Source organism: Hemicordylus capensis, chromosome 2, assembly GCF_027244095.1.
Source record: "Hemicordylus capensis ecotype Gifberg chromosome 2, rHemCap1.1.pri, whole genome shotgun sequence".
NCBI lineage: Eukaryota > Metazoa > Chordata > Lepidosauria > Squamata > Cordylidae > Hemicordylus > Hemicordylus capensis.
The window spans coordinates 327,942,309-327,964,428 of record NC_069658.1 but is presented as its reverse complement, the minus strand read 5'-3'; the positions used below and the strand labels follow the sequence as shown (position 1 = coordinate 327,964,428).

The following is a 22,120-nucleotide window of genomic DNA, read 5'->3' as shown; positions in this document are numbered from 1 at the left end:
CATCCAGCACCTGATGACGGGACAACATGAAAACAGCAAGAACTTCATGGAGAATGTCCGATCTATAAACAGTGCACTAGCATTTGCCTCCATGGGAGCAAACATAGTGCCACCACCAGGCCACGGGCCGTACTGCTTCTGAATACACGGCACAATTGGCCACCGAGCAGGCACACTGCACCCACAGCAGGGCCAAGACAGACAATATGCGCAACTATACATCTTAGACCCCACAGAGGCTGCAGAAAGAAGATTACATAATAAATCCAACACAAAAATCAACCCACAACTTATGCAAGCTCTAAGTACACATTTTGCAAAAAACAATCCCTTTGCTGAGGCTTGCAAGATGCTACACCAAGTAGAAACAGAGTGCCAAGAGGACGCAGAACAGACAGGCGAAGCACTTAGGGAAGTAACCATGACCATAGTCCAAGACCGAGAAAATGACCAAAGACGTTACAATGCACCCCAGCATAATGAGGTCGCATTTATATTCAAAAACAATGACGGAGAGCCACCACTGGAAAGAGACCTACTAATTCACTGTAAACCTAGAGCAGGCAACCCAGACCATAACATTACACAAAGAATAAGTGTCCTCGATCCCAACCTAGAACCCATGGTATACCCATTACTATTCCCCAATGGAGAACAAAGCTGGGGGATAGACATACCTTTACAACTGAGGCCACAAGCCTTAAAGAATTTATCAAAGCAACCATGTTCACCGAGAGTACGAGTCACCCAGATGCAGTACTATGGCCACCGTTTATCCATGAGAGACAACTTTAACGCCTTCCTAAATGCAGGCCGCCTAACGCAGCAATACATGGTTGATGCATATGTAAAAACAGAGGCCAATAGACTCAATTTCATCCGACACAATCAACCAAAATTGCGAGTTGAAAAATACTCAGGATTGATGGACCACTTAAACGAAACAGCCAATACAACAGGCCAACTCCCAGGAAAGACATTTATTTTGCTGTCCTCATTTGCAGGTAGCCCCAGAAATATGCTACAGAACTATCAGGATGCCATGGCTATTGTCAGAAAATACGGAAAACCAGACCTCTTCATTACAATGACATGCAACCCAAAGTGGAATGAAATAGAAGACAACCTAGAACAGGGCCAAAATGCTGCAGCAAGACCAGATATAGTGGCAAGAGTCTTTCACCTGAAACTTAGATCCCTAATTGATGACATCTGCAAAAACCATATATTTGGCCCACCAACAGCCATTGTATATGTCATAGAGTTCCAAAAAAGAGGCTTGCCACATGCCCACATATTGCTCATCCTAACTGAACACTATAAGCCAAAGACTGAAACATCCATCGATAACATAGTATCTGCAGAAATCCCGAACATCGAAACAACACCATGTCTGCATGCAATAGTAACAAAGCATATGATCCACGGTCCATGTGGTACTCACAATCGACATTCACCATGTATGTCGAATGAAAAATGTACAAAAGAATTCCCAAAAGAGTACCAAGACCAGACTATTGCAAACATCAACGGATACCCCAAATACAGAAGAAGAAACTCTGGAAACAGCAAAACACAGAGAGGAAAACCAATAGATAACAGATGGGTTGTGCCCTATGATCCATTTCTGGCCCTAAGGTATAACTGCCACATCAATGTCGAAGTCTGCGCATCAGTCAGAAGTGTCAAATACCTATTCAAATATGTATACAAAGGCCATGATTGCGCAAAAGTGGAAACCCTAGAACCAGACACTTTGAACCATGATGAGATCACAACCTACATGGATGCAAGGTATGTCAGCGCGCCAGAGGCAGCATGGCGACTAAATGGATTCGAGATGCATTACCAATCCCATACAGTACAAAGACTGCCAGTGCATCTCCCAGATGAACAAGCAGTAATTTTCAACCCAGAAGACATTGGCGCAGCAACCGACAGAGCAGCAAGCCGTGAAACACAACTGACAGCATGGTTCAAATTAAACCAGCAAGATGAGAAGGCAAGACACATATTATACACAGACATCCCAGTATATTATGTCTTTGACAAAGCAAACAGCACATGGAAAATTAGACAACGTGGGGCAGAAAAAATGATTGGCAGAATGTATTCTGCAAATTTACAAACAGACCAGGAGCGCTATTGCCTGCGCCTCCTACTGCTGCATGTGTCAGGAGCAACATCCTATGGAAACCTCAGAAGCGTGGATGGAAAAGAATACCCAACTTTCCAAGAAGCAGCAAAAGCAAGAGGACTCATAAACGATGAAACAGTGTGGGACAGCACACTTGAAGACGCAGCACAGTACAACATGCCCACGCAAATCAGAGAACTCTTCGCCTACATCTGTGTCTTTGCATCCCTCCAAAACATGCAGGAGCTATTTACAAAATATGAAGACTACCTCATCGAGGATTATGCCCATAAACATCTACAACACAATAAAGAATGCACAGTCTGCCGTGACCTCGCCCTGCAGGAAATTGGAAAAATTTTAACACTCCATGGAAAGAGATGCACAGACTACGGCCTGACATACAACAAGCATAATACCGAGCACCTTACAGAAACATACGACCAAGCCTATGAAAACCAAACAGCAAAACATATGTCAACAACCTTCAATGATGACCAAAGAGCAGCCATGGAAGAAATTTTAATAGCTAGCCAAAACAATGAGCTTGAACACCGCTGCTTTTTTTTGGATGGACCAGGAGGCAGTGGAAAGACATACTTATACAAAACCATCCTCAACACAATTCGTGGCCAGAATGAACTCGCGCTCCCTGTAGCCTCCACAGGGATAGCAGCCAACCTTCTACAAGGAGGCAGAACATATCACTCACAATTCAAACTGCCAGTACCAATACTGGAAAACTCCGTGTCTAACATGCGCCTCAATTCCCAAGATGCAAACAACATCAAAAAAGCCAGAATAATCATTTGGGATGAGTCAACGATGGCACCCACTCAAGCAATAACAACAGTAGACAAACTGATGAAGGAAATCATGGAGAACAACAAACCCATGGGTGGTAAGCTTTTTTTACTTGGAGGAGATTTTCGACAGACACTTCCCGTAGTACCGCACGGGACCCAAACCCATATTGTAGAGGCCTGCATAAAAAACAATACACTGTGGAACACATTCAAGATCCTGAGACTTCACAACAATATAAGATCAAAAGACCCAGAATTCAGTAAGTGGCTAATCACAGTAGGCAACGGAGAGACACCACACATTGAGGGATTACAAGAAAACATCATTGAGATCCCATCAAGCATCATATGCAGAACAGATATTGTGAAAGAAATTTTTGGAGAAAAAATACAAGTGCAGAACATCCACGACATAGCAAAAAGATCCATCCTTTGCCCAAAAAACAGTGATGTAGACAGCATCAACGACCAGGTGCTCCGCATATTAGAGGGTGAACCAATAACTTATCTCAGCTCAGACTCCATAGATGACACCACTGAGGAAGATGCCAAAAACTACCCAGCAGAATTCCTACATGACCAAACACCCGCAGGAATGCCAAAACATACACTCACCCTGAAAGAAGGCGCAATCATAATGCTTCTAAGAAACCTGAACACAAAAAAAGGCTTATGCAATGGAACCCGCCTGATTGTCACACACCTGGAAAAAAATATCATACTAGCAGAAGTAATTACAGGATCAGCACAGGGAGACATGGTCTTCATCCCAAGAATAGATTTGGCACCAACATGCACGGACCTGCCATTCACCTTAAGAAGACGACAATACCCAGTGAAATTAGCATTTGCAATGACAATCAACAAGTCACAAGGACAAACCCTGGAAAAGGTCGGAATCTATCTGCCTGAACCCGTGTTCAGCCACGGACAATTATATGTCGCGTTATCAAGAGTGCAAAGTTTTAAAGACGTCGTGGTCAGGGTGCTGGAAGGGCCAGAACAAGGAAGACTAATACCAGACTCAGAACAAATATTCACCAAGAATGTGGTGTATAAAGAAATACTATAATGGCGGAGGGGGGGAAACCAAGAAAAATAAATAATACTTATTACACAAAACATAGCCTCATAGCCTCATACGTATGTAACAACAAAATAAGGGAGAACGAAGAACAAGAAAACAAAACAGAGAGAGTAAAAAAGGGGCAAGGGAGAGGAAAGGGGCAAAGGAGAGGAAAGTAAACAGGGGCAAAAAGTCAAAGAAACAGGGGCAAAAAGGAGAGCAGACAAGACAAGAGAGAGGAGAGAGGGGGGGGAAGGCTGCAGGAAAACATAGACCCAGAGACAGTGAGCAAAAACCACAAAGAGAGAGAGAGAGACGAGGGGGGTGTAAAAAACCCCGAAGGGACAAAAAGAAACACACACACAAAAAAAAGGGGGGGGGGAGGGAAAGCTAGCGCCCGTTATTATAACGGGCTTAAAAATACTAGTAACCTATAAAGCCCTAAACAGCTTGGGCCCTGGGCATTTAAGAGGGCACCTTCGCTATGAAGCCACACCACCCATTGAGATAATCAGGAGAGGTTCATCTGCAGTTGCCACTGGCTTGTCTAGTGGCTGCTCGGGGACGGGCCTTCTCCATTGCTGCCCCGAGGCTTTGGAATGCTCTCCCTGCTGAAATAAGAGCCCCACCTCGATCTCTTACAATGTTTAAAAAGGCAGTCAAGACACATTTGTTTACCCAGGCTTTTAATTAGATACTGTTTTAATAGTTTGATGGTTTTTAATAGTTTTAACATTGTTTTAAATTTTAAATTGTTGTAATGTTTTAACCTTTTTATTTGTGTTTATCGTATTATCTATATATTTAATTCTTTTATGGCCGCCTGAGGAGAGAACTGCATGGGGATGTGGGGGTGCTTGTGGATGTTTAGCAGGCCCCGCTCCCGCTGCAGCCACGTCCAATGAAAAGGCAGGGGCGGAGCTGATGCTCAGCACCGGGACAGTCAACAGGCTTAGGAGGGGATGCGGCAGTAGCATGGCTGACCAAAAATGGCTGGCTGGGAGGGAGGGAGGGAGCCGGGTGGCAGGCAAAGCCCAGCTGGAGGAGGCGCGGTGGTGGTGGTGGGGAGAAGCTCCATCGGCCTCAGGAGAAGCCTGGCTGGCGGGCAAAGCCCAACTGGCCTCAGGAGGGAGGAGGTGGCAGCAGGCCCAGGTTGAGGAGGTGGTTGTTGCGGGGTCAGCCAGTGGCCCGAGAAGAGGGCATGGGTTGCGGAGGAGGCGTCTTTTGCCAGGTTGGCTAGCGGCCCGAGGAGAAGCAGCTGCTGTTGGGCCGGCTGGTGGGCCGAGGGGGAGCAGCCACCAGCGGGCCAAGAATGAGGGACAAGTGTGGGGGCAGAGTGCTCAAGCGAGAGGGCTGTGGGGGGAGACAGACAGAGAGAGCAAGTTGTGGGGGCAGAGCGTGCGAGCGAGAGGGTTGTGGGGGGAGACAGAGAGCAAGTTGTGTGTGGGGAGGAGTGAGTTGTGGGAGGAGGAGGTGATGCCACAGGCTCAGTGTACTATTGTACAGATGTTCTGTGTGGGTTCAGCTAGTTGTGTTTATTGTATTATTAAGTCTTTTTGTATTAAGACGTGTTTTGGGTGGTATGCAAATATGTTAAATAGCATTATAGAGCTGTGGTGACACAGAGCACACATTGTGCTTTCCTCTCACTTGGGCGCTTACTAATGGGAATATTTAAAATATATATATATCCTGCCCCTCTATACTACTGCTTGAGGTGGCTCACAACATTAATAAAATGAGACACAATGTGAGATCTTACAGCCTGAAAAATATAGCCTAAAAGATCTTACAGCCTGAAAAATATGCCGTAGGCACTAGTTTAAAAAACAGGCAAAAATCACATTTTAAATGACCTTTAAAATGTTTCAAATTAAGTTAATAAAAAGCTGAAAACTAAAAACTGTGGGGACAGGTGTCCCCCAGCACCATCTTCTGAGTACGATCCTTCAAATCCCAACCCAGAGAGACGACCCAGAAGGATATCATGGTCAATGGTATAGAAGGACCTGCAGAGATCTCTGTAGGTCTCTGCCATGGTAGAGTTTGGAAGAAACCAAATTAGCAGATAGAATCACTCAATCTGCTAGCTGGTTTCTTCCTTCCACTTAAACAGACTGTGTTTGAAGTTTTGAAGACAAGGTCTATAGCTCTGCTACCATGGCAGAGACCTAAAGAGGTCTCTGTAGGTACTTCTGTACCATCGACCGTGCGGGCAAACAAGGTGAAACTTAATCCAGTTAAAATGGAAGTTCTCTGGGTTGGTAAAACTGTTCATCTGAGTAGTGAGGTAAATTGGTCTTGGACAGGGTCACACTCCTTTTGAAAGACAAAGTCCGCAGCTTGGGGGTGTTTCTGGACCTGGCAAATCTAAAAATTTTTTATATTGCTATGAGATTAAGTTCTCAATTTTAGGAGTTGTTTTACTGTTTTTAAAGTAATCTACCCTGGATGTTTGTATACTGTTTTATTGTGTGTAATTTTCAGTGTATATTAGTTGTTCTGATTTTTATCTCTTGGCTGGCCAACGGCTGTAATAAAAACCGATAGATTGATTGATTGCCCTCATGTTTATCTCTTGGACAGTCAGCAAATAGTTACAGCTCTTGAAACATAGTTCCATGTGCAATGTATGATGAGCTCTGATGCCATCATACTTTTGACAGCTTGTTATAAATGTGTGGTATCCTGAGTATTATACTGTGAGCCTTTTTGGGCAAGTATGCTGTATGGATGCAGCCAGGTGGTAACTGTAGGTCTCCGTAAAATAAAATAAAATTAAAAATGTCTATCTAATCCCTCTTTGGTCATATGGTTCCCGAGAGACCATATTATGCCTGTTTTAAAATAGTTGCACTAGCTGCCGATGTGTTTCTGGGCAAAACACGAAGTGTTGGTTATTACCTTTAAAGCCCTGAACAGCTTGGGTCCGGGCTACCTTAGAGAGCACTTTCTTCTGTATGATCCCCATTGCACATTGAGGTCATCTAGAGAGCTCCATCTCCAGTTACCACCAGTACATCTGGTGGGCCTTCTCTGTAACTGCTCCTGACCTATGGAATGCACTTCCAGCAGATATCTGCAGTTTAGGCTTGCTGTTTGTTGGCCTTTAAGAGATCCCTAAAGACTTACTTGTTTGGCCTGGCCTTCCAAGGTTCTTAAATTGTTTTCAGTGTTTTAATTGGTTTTAAATTGTGTTTAAATTGTTTTTATATTGTTTTAAGTACTATGTTTTAAATGTTTTAAAAAATGTTCTTTAAACTAGTTGTACACTGCCCAGAGCCTCCGGATGGGGTGGTTTGTAAATACAATAAATAAACAATAAATATGAAGTATGGCACCTTTGTTAGACGTGTGTACTTCACCTATCCATGTTGTACGTGATGTGTGATATCCAGACTTTTGGCAGAGTGCACACTGTCAACATGCTGCTCCTGGGAGTGGAAGGAGAGTTGTGTTCATGCAGGGGACTCCTTGCATGAACAGGGGCTCCTTCTACTTGCAGCTTCCGTTGACTTGCAACTCTGCCGATGTTCTGGTTGCTACCCAGTGTGTGTTCAGGCAAATTTCTCTGAGATTTAATTCACTATGCGTGTATTTTGTATAGGTTTTAATAAGTTAAGAGAGCTTGACCTAAAACAGCTGATTAGAATTTAAATGAAACTCAGAAAAAGCTGAGCTGCTGCTGCTACTACTGTTTGTAGTAGTAGTAAACTGGGAGTGGGTCGGGTTTTATGCATCCTCATGCGCTGCTTAAGAGATCTCCATTTCCCCATCTGTTCTGTGCCCAGCTGGAGTTCCTTGACTTAATAGGGTCACTCTCTTCATTCTTTGATATTTCTACTCCAGATAACCTAATTGTGCCTTATTAAGAGCAGATTGAAATATATTTGTGGCCCAGCAGCTTTCTTCCAGAGCAGTTTTTAATTTATTGCTGGTGATATGTACAGTGATACTTGCATTTTGTCTTTATTTACTGCTCCACTTCAGCTAGAGCTGCAGCTGACAGTGATCACTTCCCACCATGACATGTTTGCAGCTTTTTGCAGATGGACATGTCCATGTATTGTAGCTCTATGCACAGCTGTGTGTGCTCCATGCACAGCGGTAGCCCTAATAAAAGTAAGGGTGGTGGGTTTTTTTGTATGTTTCCTTTCAGGAGTGACTAGCAGTCTCAAGTGAATACTCCTGAATTGTGGGTTTGTAGCCTCAACCTCCTCCTTCCCCCCCCCCTTTGATAAAATTTCAGATGAAGGGCTGCAGCAGATCTCATCTGGACATTTGCAGCACCTTATTTTGCAATAGTTTGGATGAGCTTAAGAAGTGCAGACAAAGTGCTGGTTCATGTGGCCTTTATTTCATCTATGAGCTATGCTCATTCCATTTTTATCTTTCCTGAACATATTCCCAAAACTGCCCTTCCAATAGTCATTTTACATTCACATAATCTATCATCTGTGCCGATGTATATTATTTTTGCATTTTCTGATTTGACTTGGAATACGTTGATAATTTGTCATGTTTTTAATAAAGCTGAAACTTATGTTCTAGTGTAAGAATCTGCTGCGTCTCTGCCTTGTGTGACTGTGTACTTGTCCTAGAACATTTAAGATAAAGTTGCCTGCTTTACAAGTTTTTTGGTTGGTTTTAAGTTCCTGTAGACCATGGCTAGACAGGTAGTGGTTATTTTCTAGTTTCAGATGAGATATTAGAATTTTTGCTGCTTTTTAGTGTTCATATGAATTTTGCAAGGCACACAAATTGATCACAGTAAAAGGCTAAAATGAGTTTTCATCCTTATGCTTATCTCTCTTGCTCTCCTGCTGCTGTCTGAGTATCCTGTTAGTTTAGTTGGTTTGTCATAATCTGAATGTTCATGTGAGTTTTCCAATTCATGAAAACTAATCTAGTTAACTGTTGTGTTCTGTAGGATGTGCTTTGTGAATATTACAAAGGAATAAAGTTGCTTTGGTTTTTGTAATGTTGTTTGTCTTCTCTCCTTTTTATTTATTTATTTTATATCTATCTATCTATCTATCTATCTATCTATCTATCTATCTATCTATCTATCTATCACATTTATACCCCGCCCAAACTTACGTCTCTGGGCAGCTAGCTATGGGCAGAACTAGTTGTGCAAACTCTGTTTAACAGATAAGGTTGACGCTCTCTTTAGTACTTGCTACTCGTTTGGGCTAGAACTAGAAACAGCTCATATACTACACTGATAATATAAAAATCAGGACATATAATTCCATGTATGGCAGGAACTGCAGTACAGCAACCTCTGACCCTTTGCTGGAAGTGTATAGGAGAATGGGATGGGGCCTCGGATTTTGCAGGTTCCACTGTTCTACTTGTAAGCTCATTTGCGCTCTCCGAATCTCAGTTTTTCCTTGGCTGGATTCTATGTTGCTTTGTTAACATTTGGATGACTGAATTTCCTTGTTGGTGGCATTGACATGGTTACTTCCTATGTGATTTCTTTATTTAAATCAGGATTGCTCAGCTTCAGCCCTCCTGCAGATGTTCATCTACAATACCCATAATCCCTGACTATTGGCCATTGTGGTTGGGGATTATTGGATTTTTAGTGCAAAAACAGCTGGAAGGCCAAAGTTGAGCAGCCCTGACCTAGATGTTACCAGAACATCATGGGATTCAGCCACAGCCACACTCATGCTTTTCACTGGTAACAGATGAATTGGACATGTGATATATGGGTGGTTGCTGCCAAAATTAAGTTGGGTAATACACATAAGAATACTCAGTCTGTGGCATGATCATGTTCGTTGGCACTAGATGGTGTGGCTGGGAGAATGGAGAGAGTGCTATTGTGATGCAGTGGCTAGAGCTGGATTTGGAGGTGGGAAATGCAAGTTTAGAAACCTGCTCTTTGGGTAGCTGAGCAAGTCCCATTTCTTCCCATTTCTTAAAACTAATATGGAGAGCTGTACTTTAGTGGCACAGGTAAAACATAATATGGAAAACACCAGCATTCTGTGTGGTACCCATAATATTTAGACCGGCTGAAGCATCACATTTTATATTTTTTAGAAAATGAACAGCCAATGCCACTTAAAATATGTGCAGACTTATACTCACTATTAGAGACATTTATCTGAATATTATTTGTCAGTACTTATTTTACCTCTATGCATTATTGCTCACAGCTTAGATAGTTCATCATCCAGTTTGTTTACTTTGTTCCCATTTCAAAAGAGGTATTATGGATAAAGATTACTTTTTTTAATAGGCCTAAAGTCTATTGCTTCATGACTTGAAGCAAGCTTCCAGATCCAATGCAGGCAGACTATTTTGAGTCTGGGTTCAAGTCTCCCCTTAACCTTTATGCTTGATGACTTTGGCTAAGCCACTCAACCTCTGTAAAACTTGAAAAATAGTGACTGAAAAATTTACTGTATCAATAAAATACTACTCCTGCTTTGCACTGTATACAGAATATAAGCATGTGCCATGGGTGAGCAGAGTTAATTATTTTGTAGTCAATTGTTCACATTCTGCATTGGATTAAACAAATGCAACAGCAAATGGCTTTTACGGAAGAATTTTGTCCATACTACTTGAATGTAATTTGTATGTGTTTGGATAAGGCATAATAGCCAGTGAAATAAATTGTTTCAACTAAGTAAATTAGTGGTTATTTATGTTATACTGATTGGCAGGAAACAAATATTTAGAGTACAGGTATGCAGTGGCTCAGCTGAGCATCACTTGTGCATTTTTTAAAGTGTAGTAAAAATTGGCATATGCAGCAGAGGTATCTTGCTTTTGTATGTATGCTGAGCAATTGTGGGAGCCTTGCCATTTAAACCTTCATTTAGTTTGCAGAGGTCAGGCACTTGAAATTTTGCATGTCTTATGTAAATGATTGCTCACTATGAGATTTGGTCAGCTGCAGTTATACAGACATAAACATTAGCCATTGTTTGTCTCCCATAACTATGATTAAGTGGTATTTGAATATATCTGAGCAATTGTTAGATATTGGCTGCGAACCAAGTTGTAAAAGAGTGGCTTGATTTGGTTTAGATGTAAGATTCCTGAACTTTTCACCATGATTAAGAGACCAGGAAGTATTTTGTCTCCTCCAACATTTTTGACATGAGATTCCTAACTGTGGTAAGCATTACCCATCTGCACCAAGAAAACCATGTTAAAGTAGTTCCCCTGCCTTTCTGATTGCAAGATAGCAAGCAGATCACTATGATGTCCCCCTATGCATCCCCTTACAGGGAAAGGGATTTAGCTTAGCAAGCTAAACCATAGCTTCACATAATGTTTGGGATTGTAACCAAGGTTAAAGCAATGAACTCTGGTTAGTGCTAGCCATGTTTAAGCATTATGTCTGTCTGCAGTAGGCTAATGTGAGGTAAAGGTTTGTAAGCTCTTGTTGGCTGGAATCTAAATAGGCAGTACAAATGAACAATAGAAAGATGTTGGGTATTGGCACACTACCATGATTCACTATACGCTATATCATTCACTGTATGCTGTAGTAGATAGTGCTGGGTGTATAAGCCAGGGACCTAATTTGAAAGTACCTCTTTAGGTATGTCACTCATTAAGTGGACTTGGACAGATCACCTTATCTTGCAGGGCTAGAAAAGTATTGCAAAACATTTTGTGCAGGGCCATACAAGTGGCAATGTTTGCAGTATACTTGAAAATATGAAGTTACTAAATCAGATGCTGTATATCATGGTCACTTTTGGCTTTGTTTGAAATAGAACAAAGGGTGGATGAACATTTGTTTTTATTTAGGCCTTCAACAGGGACCCTGTTCCAATACAAACTAACACTGTTGAGTAGTTTTCAAGACATCAAGCACTAGCTGTAATTTGTTTGGGGTGGGGTTAATTTCAACATCAGTGCTTGTCATGGTTTACCTTTTTAATTAGGAGCAATACATGCTACACTTGTTTACTCATTACCACTCTTGAGCTTCTAGAATTCAATCCTATGAAAGTTGCTTGTCTGTTTCATGAGATTTTAGTTCTTGCAGTGTGTTGCAAGTACAAGGGTGCACAAATTTGCTTCAGTCCATGTATTTGTAGATCTGCTGGCGCAGTGGGGAAATGCTTGACGAACAAGCAGAAGGTTGCTGATTCAAATCCCCACTGGTACTATATCGGGCAGCAGCGATATAGGAGGATGCTTAAAAGGCATAATCTCATACTGTGCGGGAGAAGGCAATGGTCAACCCCTCCTGTATTCTACCAAAGAAAACGACAGGGCTCTGTGGGTGCCTGGAGTCGAAATCGACTTGATGGCACACTTTACTTTACAGTCCTTTTCTAATGGTCTTGTCTTAGTTGTTGCTCCATTATGCAAAGGGTGGACAGCCTACAGGAAAAACTACTTCTTGCTAACAAGATTCATCAGCATGGGTTTGCCACAATATGAATAGCTGGACTGATAAACAAATAACATATAGATTTTGCCTTCAAGAAACCTTCACAAAGCCGTTAAATTTATCAGAAGGCCATCAGCAGTTGACTGATCAATCATACAGCAGTTTATGGTTTTGAACATGGAGACTGTTCCCTCAGCTGGGAAACCTTTTATGAGCAGAGTAACAGATAGACAGCACCACTGTCAACAGAACTAAATGTAGGGATGCTGCCACAAGCAGCACCCCATCTTCACTTTTGACCCTCTGCCGCATAAACATGTAGCAATAGTTACCCAAGTCATGATATCATATTTCCAGTAGCAGTCAGTAATGTACAGTGGATGGGAACAGACAAACTGTGATGTCACAACATGGGTAAGTGTTAATACATTATGGAGAAGGGGGGGGAAGCTTGACACAAGGTGCCACATTTGGAAGCATCCTTGTGTTGTCTGTAACATGCAGTTCCAACCTGAGAGAGACAGATATTGGCTGCATTGACATGTCATGTCAAACTTGGTTTGATGCTCATAGTTTTGCACTCTCTCTTTCCCCTTCTCTTGTTCATGGCCAGTTCCTGCTGCCCAGCCTTGGGTTGAGGCAAACCCTCTCAATACCTGAATGGTCAAACTATGCTTTGGGCAGTCATGTAAGCCAGTATTGTGTTGTGAGAACAAGTTTGATAGTTCAGGGCTGAGGCTCTTCCAGCCTTATTCAAAGCTTGGAATGCAGCCAGTGTTGTATTTTGCAAATCAGCTTTAATGTAAGTAATCACTGGAGCTGTCTCAGATCTTATGAAGGCAGTTGCCTCTATATAAACCCAGATATACAATGAGGTGTGGGCTTATATTATTTAAAGCTTCTGACTTTGTCAAGGAATTATGTGCATAAGGAATAATGTGCCATGCTCATCAGGGATAATTGCTATATAGTGGATCTGAAAAGTTCACTAGTGATATCTGCAATTCAAGAAATTGGTTTTATAATGCTTATGTTCTGAGGTTTGTGAAAATAACAGCGTAATCAGAGCAGTTGAAGCACTCAGCACGCAGCACGCTATGTTGTCTTTGGATTTCTTAATTATACCATTGCAAAACAGCTCTTGCAGTTTCAGGACTGGAAAATATGTGCAGTCTGTTCCTCCTTTAAAGTGACACATCTCCCCCTGAATAAACCTTGGTTTTAATTTAGACGATTTTGAATCCCTGATAATTTTGAGGTAAGGTCATTTTGTGTGCCTCTCTGACCTCCAGTTAGAGGGAAATGGGTGCATTCTTTCTTGAAATAGCTTTTGTCACCACCTAAGGTGACACTTAATGCTGAATATAATAAAGTTAACTACTTCTGTTGCTTCAGGGAAATAAGCTACAAATGACTTAAAGCAATGCTGACGTCCTTTAACCCAGACTTTTTTTCAAAGGAAGGATTCCTAGTGTATTAGAGAGGCTCTTGTTAATATCCTCATATGCTTAGAAATTGCCCTAGATTCAGCTTATAAATCAAAATGTAAACGGTTAGCATTTCTTGATTTTATGTTACACTTGGAATGAAAAAGATTCTTAGACTTTTAATACTAATTTAACTACAGACTGAAAATTAAAATTAATGAAGAAAGCACTTTGATTTCTTGGTACTACAAGGATTAAAATGTTTCTCATGAAATCAGGTTGTGTTGTCTGGACTTGTGACATGGATATTGTACTACTTTAATACGTTTTTAGTTCTAGAGTGGTCAGTATCTCCTTAATTTTGGGGAGAATTAGCCCATAATGTTATCATTGGTTCCTTTGCTGGAAACTCAAATTGTTTACTGTACTGTGTGGATTCCGTAGAAATAAAGAGGCGTATGGGCTTGTAGTATTACCAAACCAAAATTTGAGTCCAAGTCCAGCTGTAAATAGCATCAACGATTGTTTTTATTTTGTGTTTGTGGGGAGTGTAGGGTGGTGGTAGCTGGGTACATGCTGAGGGGAAGAGGGAATTGAGTTCTGAAAATATGGCTTTGGCACTAACGCAACTCCCGTCTGTATTTAAATGCTGTCCCCAGGTTACGACTATGGCTATATCTGCGTGGAGTTTTCCCTCTTGGAAGAGGCCATCGCCTGCATGGAAGCCAACCAGGTTGCTTTACACTTCGGTCGAAAATGCTGCTAGAAGAATATTTTTGTGGGGCGGGTGGACAGCTAGAGATTCTTTTGAAACAGAGATTCGAAGGAAGGGTTTTTTCCGAACCGTACAAACATGGCAGCTAAAATGCAGATGTTTCCCAGAAATCTGGAGAGGCTTTTAAATGTTCCATTGAAAGAGCTCTTTTTCCCGAATATTCCGTGTTCTCAAGTGTTGCACGCTTGATTTGATAGATTCAAACTACCAGAGTTAGGAAAAGCTTACCAGTTCTAGTGGCTGTCCTTGTGAGTTTGTGTATATGATGGATTTCTAGTGGCAGGAGCTAAGCTGTTCACCTCAGATGTTTTCGTGTTCTTGACTGTGCACAGTAAAATGAAACTACATTTCCTCTAAAGAAATTGATGATAGGTTCGAACACACACACACACACACACACACACACACACACACACTCTCTTACTTTGTTTCTTTTAGGCTAGACCACTAATATGCAGCTCTGAGTGAAAAGTCCTGTTTGCATGCTTCATTTTGTCCATGTGCTTTCATCTGGAGGGTATGTATGGGACTTTGTTGTCTGTCATCTTTTTGTATTCATGTTGTCCTTATGCAAATCGGAGCTGCATAAGAGAGGTCTGGCATGTCAGAAGATGCACCTGGTCAATCTGAATGTTTTCATAATTTCTTTGAAATACTGAACTGCTCACATAAACTCCAAATTATAGACTAAGATTGGCCTATATTTTAAATATAGATTATGACAGGTAATAGATCGTATACTAGTGGTTCTAGATTTTTCCAAAATTAAGCCCCATGTTTTCAGAAATTACCCAAATTCTCAAGTGCTTTTATATTTTTATTTTATTTTATTTTTCTGGTTTATATACTGCCCTTCCAAAGTGGCTCAGGGTGGTTTATAACAAGGTAAAAACAATTATAATTAGTTAACAGTTAAAATCAAAACTATAAAAACAGAATAAAACCAATTAAACAATTCAACAGCTTAAAAAAAAACCCTGGAGAACCAGGGCAACCATTTAAAACAATTTTAAAACAATTTTTCAATCAATTAAAACCCTGGAAGGCCAGGCCAAACAGATAGGTTTTAAGGGCTCTCCTAAAGGACAGTAATGATCTTGAATTAAGGATTACTGCCGGGAGTGCATTCCACAGCCCAGAAGGAGCTACAGAGAAGGCCCGCCTCTGAGTCGCCACCAGATGAACTGGTGGTAACTGGAGACGGACTTCCTCAGATGACCTTAACGTGCTGTGGGGATCATGCAGAAGAAGGAGCTCTCTAAGATAACTCGGACCTAAGCCATTCAGAGCTTTAAAGGTAATAACCAGCACTTTGTATTTTGCCCGGAAACATATTGGCAGCCAGTGTAACTGTTTCAAAACAGGCATAATATGGTCTCTCCAGGTTGCCCCAGAGACCAGTCTGGCTGCCACATTCTGAAGTTTCCGAACTATGTACAAAGGCAGCCCCATGTAGAGCACATTGCAATAGTCAAGCTGGGAGGTTACCAGCTGGTGCACCACTGTTTTGAGGTCATCCTCTCCGAGGAATGGGTGCAGCTGTCAAATCAGCCAAAGCTGATAGAAAGCACTCCTGTCATGGCCTCCACCTGAGATACCAGGGTGAGGCCTGGGTCCAGGAGCACTCACAAGCTGCACACCTGCTCCTTCTGGGGTTATATTAATCTGCCCCTAAAGGCTTACATCTCCAATTTTTTTGTCAAGTATATATTTCTAGAAATTAAGCATGGCTAGGATATGAGATCGGATTAGACCATACCAGCCTTCTGAAACTTGTGGTTATTTGTTGGTACATATCTTGTTTTTGTAGATATATACAAAAACAAAAATTGTCCATGCCTAACCCATCTCATTTTACAAAAATGAAGAGTGGGATATAAATGTAAACAATATAATAAAACCCACTTTGCTTCAGTTCTGTAGCACTGGGTGCTCCTGACCTCTTCACTGTTCACCTTTACTACTAGTACAACAAATATTTATATACCGCTTTTCAACAAGAGTTTCCAAAGTGGCTTACATAGAGGAATAAATAAGATGGCTCCCTGTCCCCAAAGGGCTCACAGTCTAAAAAGAAACGTAAGATAGACACCAGCAACAGTCACTGGAGGTACTGTGCTGGGGGCAGGGGGAATAGGCCCAGTTACTCTCCCGCTGCTCAATAAAGAGAATCACCATGTTTAAAAGGTGCCTCTTTGTCCATTTAGCAAGGGTTATGCACAGTTAGAAGGGGTTTACTGTATTTGTTGTTTAGGAATCTTAACTCCACAGGCTTTGATCTGTGCCTTGGAGAAGTTTTGGCTGGCTGATAAATTTTGATCAATGTGGGCAAGAAATCGTGTTCTTCTGAATTCAAGATTTGGTGTATCTGGGTATATGAATCCCCCAACCTATTTTTTTAAAGACCAGACCATCTAAACAGGAAGCATAAAGCATATATGCTTCATGGTTCTAGAATAAGATAGGACTTTCTGTTCAGCTGTAACCTAGCTCCTTCAAATGCTCCAATGTGGATTCCCAAATAATGATAGAAAGTAAAGTTTTATGTTCAAATAAGAATTCTATATGCTTTTGACATCATATAATAGCTGCTACTACCATAATAGCCCTGTAGCTTTATTCTGAGGTGTATCTAGGCTTGTCCATTAGTCTTTGGATTCATTTCAATATATAGTCTATCCTACATCAGATTGTGTGTGTGTGTGTGTGTGTGTGTGTGTGTGTGTGTGTGTGTGTGTGTGGAGAGAGAGAGAGAGAGAGAGAGAGAGAGAGAGAGAGAGAGAAATAAATAAATAAATAAATAAATATTTAAAAAATAATTTTTGGTTTGCAATTAATTTAGACAAACAAAAAACAAATCTGTCCTCTGTCTGGGCGGGTTTAAAGGTCCTGGGACAAGTCTGAAAAAGCTCAACCTTGGACAAAATTGAGTTCCTCTACCAAGCATTTGTAGGAATGCAGGAGTGATAAAGCTTTCACTTTCCCCATCTCATATTTTGCTTAAACATTGGGAAACACCCAGCATATGCCTCAACATCTATTTCCCTTGTGTGCCTACCATTCAAGCCTTCAGGTGACAGTATAAACCTCAGGAAGGAAATGCTGTGCTCTTTTTTGTTCAGTATCATCTTAACCACAATGGCTCCTATTGTGGTAAATAATAACACTCACAACTTGCTTGCCTAACCCAACTGACAACTTGCTTTCTTGTCTCATCCCCTTACTGACAAAAGGTTTCTCTGTGTGTCTCACTCCCTCTTGCTTTGTAATGTATCAGTTTTGGCCATTATTTTCAGTAACCTGACAGACACTTCAAGCTTCCCACAATCCAGTTTGTGACTGAATAATTTAGAGTATAATAATTTCTGTTTTACATGTGATTTAAACCATTGAAGTTGTGCTGTGAGCCTGGCAATTAACTCTCCGTCCAATTCCCAGAAGGAGTTTTGGTTTGCCATACTGTTGATATTCAGCTCCATGGGAAGTAGTTCAGGGAAAGATTATTTCACTTGGTTAGACAGCTTGAGTTTTTATACTAGTATGCCTTAAACTAATCATCACAAAATATTATTTATTTATGATCTATCATATTTTTATACTGCTTGGTATGTACATCTCTAGGTGGTGTACAAAATTTAGAATAATATTTAATAATAATAATCTTTATTACGGTCGTTGACCAGCACAAGTTGTAAAACAGTAATACTATACAGTAAATGCAATATGAGGAAAGTGTTGCAGTATTACGGGGATTAAAATTGATGTAGCATTAAGACTGAGGGGGAGGGAATCTAAAAATACAAAATTTTAAAACATGATATAAAACACAAACAGGAATAATATTTAAAAGCCAACACAGATTAAAATACATGAGACACAATAAAAACAATAGTATGAAACAGTTATTAAAAACAGAATTATTAAAATTCTAATTAAAAGCTTGCAAAAACAGGAGAGACTTGAGGGTCTTCCTGAAAACAAACAGAGAAGGAGATGCTCTTATTTCAGCAGGCAGCATATTCCAAAGTCCTGGGGCAGCCACAGAGAAAGCCTGGTCCTGGCTTGCCACCGGACCTTTCCAGAAGATTGTAACAGGCAGCAGGGTTTATGACCAATGAGGCTCTCTCTTAAATAGATTATGTACTGATCCATCAGTTATCCTCAGGTCTAGCAATAACATAATTACATAATAAAAAATAACTGTTATTTTTATAACAGATTTTACTCTGTTTCTGCTCTGTCACTAAATAGTCTTTCAAAGATGTTTGGGGAAAGCATGGGCACCATTTCCCTTCATTCAGACCAGCGTTCTGTTTATAATGTTTTGGTATTTCCTGACAGATTGACCAGATCCAGCTTCTGCCTGTTTAGTGACGTGTGTGTGTGGTTGGTTGTTTTTCCTAGATATTGGGAGGGAATTTCTCCACCATCTATTGTGTATAAAGAATTTCTCAGTTTTCTCCAAGTTACTCTTCTTTTTATAGGAAGGATGCCTGTTGTACCATTTTAAAAAAATCAATAGCTAAGCCGATTAAAAATTGATGTTTATTGTAAAAGAAAGGGGCTTCACCATGGGGTTTTAGAACCTCTCTTGTGTTGAAAGGGGACTCGGATACAAAAATTACCAAAATCTACTCAGTTAATGTCAGCATTGGCAAAGTATCAGTGGAGTAGGACATACTGATAACAGCCCACACTATTATACTTAGGGGTGTGCACGGAACCGCCAAACTGTGGTCCGGCACTGGGGTGGGGGGTGGCTTTAAGAGCGGGGGAAGGGTTTACTTACCCCTCCCGCCGCTTTCCCGCTCTGGCGCCATAATTTCAGAAGTAATTGGGGTGGCCCCTGCTGTCGCTATTAAAAACTCCCAGGAGTCCTTTGTGCGCGCGCGCACATCGTGCACACACTGCACATCTCTGTGACATGCACGTGTGCAAAGGACTCCTGGGAGTTTTAAATAGCGACAGCGGGGCAGGGGCGGCAGGGAGGTATCCTGCCGCCCCAATTACTTCTGAAATTATGGCGCCAGAGTGGGAAAGCGGCGGGAGGGGTAAGTAAACCCTCCCCCCCCACTCTTAAAGCCACCCCCCCATCCGAACCGGACCGCCCAGGTCCAGTCCGGTCCGGACGCCTTTACAATGGCCTCCGGACCGGTCCGGGCCCATCCCTAATTATACTCATGTTTGCCTTCAAGGAGACTGATTTGAAAATTCAGATGCTGGTGTTACACTGATCCCTATTCATCACAGAACAGACAAATGAGCAAAGCAGACTATAATTGGATGGGTGTGCTTTTCTATTAGAATGTGTCTGCTGTTCTGTTTAACTTGCTGATCTATCCACTGGTACTGCTTGTTTTATTAGAGTTTTTGGTATCGTGGCTTGTCATTGATAGCTTGTTGTCAATTGGGTTTTGAGAGGAGATCAGTTTTCCCTGTTAGTGTGCTTGCTGCTGACCATTCAGGGAGATACCACACTAGAAAGAGGTGCAGATAACAGAGTGTATATCTGGTTTGAATCTTCTCTTATGGACTAAGCTTACCATGCCGACTTGCTAGTTCAACCTTAACAAGATGACTCTTTTTCTCCTAGTCTCAAATAACTGCCTTGAAAATGAAAGAGGAATGTAGCATTGCTTCTGAATGAGAAACTGGTGTGATTCTGCTTTTTTAAAAAAATTATTTATCTCATAAGAATTTCCCATTTTAAATGAGAAAATTCATTTCTGCATCTGACTCCTGTGGTGGGATGGAGAGAAGAACTTATACACTACTCATTTTGTAAATCTCAGCTAGCCAGGATATTTATGTACTTTTGTTTAGATAACTAGATGGCTCAGAGAAGTGAAAAGGCAAACAATGTTTCACCTTCTTATCTTTGTGTAAAAGGTAGATTGCAGCATGTATGGCTTCAAGGGTATGGCCTTTGGAATGCAACTTGAAGAATCAGGAAAGATAGAAATAACTCCCGTATTGTTTTTCCCTCTGCTCTCATATAAAATGTCCCACTTGGGTCATTTATTCTCATAAACAGAGTTGACCTGATTCTAAATTCTGAAGGATATTTCTGGTGGCATATGTGACATTCAGGAGATGCTTTTGAAAATAACTATTGCTTTTAATATTATTGGTAATATTGCCAGAGTTGATGAAAGGCTGGCATATTGAGGTATGTTGAAGGGAATGTTTCCTTGGTTGGAACTGAGTGATCATTGCAAGCTTCCTGAATTTGTAGGATATAGATTCAATAAATAGAACTGATTAAAAATTATCACTCTTGAGTTGTTCTTGGCAAAGACATGCTTTCTTCTCAGGCTCTGCCTGGAGAATTGCCATTTTCCAATTCATGGGTAAATCATCTGGGTGCATCAGAAGGCTTTTAGCAAGGAACTGTAGAGAACCATAAGATGTGTTCCCTTCGCTCTCCTGCAGTCCTTTTTTACTATTGTTGCCTATTAAACCATTTAGAACACAGACCTGTAACTGGTCATGGATCTTTTGGGGGGCGTGGGGCAGACAGCATGCACTGTGGGCAAGAATTCACTTATGAGAGGTCTGGCCAGATGTGACATGAGAGAAAGAGAGAGGACAAAAGGCCTTTGGTGAATGATGACTACAGTTCTTGCAACTTTGCTCTTCACTTTTGTGATGGTTGGTCAGTCTCTCTCACTGTGGGGGGCAAGATGTTTGTATATCCTAAGCTGTCATCTTCATGTAAATATGCAGTTCTGTTAGAATTATTAACTAATGTTTTTGTTTTAAGTACTGTTTGACAGTGTGGGTTGTAATTATGGAAAGTGCTTAAATATTGGGCTATACACTGGGGGATGCCTTTACAGAAAAGGTAAAGTTGTGCCATTGTGCCGTTGTGTCTACTCCTGGCAACCTCAGAGCCATGTGGTTTTCTTTGGTGGGATGTAGGAGGGATTTACCATTGCCATCTATCGCACAGTACAAGATGATGTACTGTGCGATAGATGCACCTTCCTATATTGCTGCTGCCCAATATAGGTGTTTCCCATAGTCTAGGAAACATACCAGTGGGGATTTGAACCAGCAACCTCTTGCTCCCTAGGCAAGTTACTTCCCCACTGCACCATTAGGTGGCCCATGCACATAGGGGAAGGGCAATTTTTGGCAATCTGCTCTTCCCTCTGCAGTTTCCTGTGTCTCACCAAAATATGTCCTTGAGGGTTGCCCTGAAGTATATTTTTAGGAGGCCCAGGCAATTGTAAAAGGGGGGTTGCTGAAAATCACCCCTGCATATACAGATGCCCTCCATGCATATTACATGCAACTTGGTTTGTGTGTGTGTTTCTTTCTTTCTTGCCATTACTTGAATGTTAAGCTCTACGGCTTGGATTTAGAGGTGCACAAGTGGAGAATGTTTCTGAGCTGCCTAATTTTGATCATCCCTTGTGCGAGTGAAAATGTTTTTTGCTTGTATTATAATGCTTTTGAATCTAAGATCATAATTCTCTCTTAAAAGTTCCTCTTGAATGTTTGTGTATGTTGGATGTAATGGGAAGCAC

General features: G+C 41.3%; 2 protein-coding genes across 5 annotated transcripts in view; both read left to right on the top strand.

Annotated features, from left to right (window-relative positions):
• The window catches only part of RBM6 (RNA binding motif protein 6), a 142,032-nt gene that overhangs the window by 47,263 nt on the left and 72,649 nt on the right, over positions 1–22,120 (top strand). For 3 of the 4 annotated variants that reach the window (XM_053293810.1, XM_053293808.1, XM_053293809.1), the window contains exon 6: positions 14,473–14,546. The exons of the other annotated variant lie outside the window; for it this stretch is intronic. In XM_053293810.1, coding sequence (XP_053149785.1) covers positions 14,473–14,546 — 74 coding nt within the window. The remainder of the gene's footprint in view (positions 1–14,472; positions 14,547–22,120) is intronic. 4 annotated transcript variants of the gene reach the window in all.
• Positions 293–4,318, top strand: LOC128344179 (uncharacterized). Its single transcript, XM_053293807.1, has one exon. The coding sequence runs from the start codon at positions 293–295 to the stop codon at positions 4,013–4,015; it is 3,723 nt and encodes a 1,240-aa protein (XP_053149782.1). The 3' UTR covers positions 4,016–4,318.

Bases quoted from the DNA above. Each gene is read 5' to 3' on its own strand.
- LOC128344179 (XM_053293807.1), top strand. From the start codon at position 293: ATGCAAGCTCTAAGTACACATTTTGCAAAAAACAATCCCTTTGCTGAG.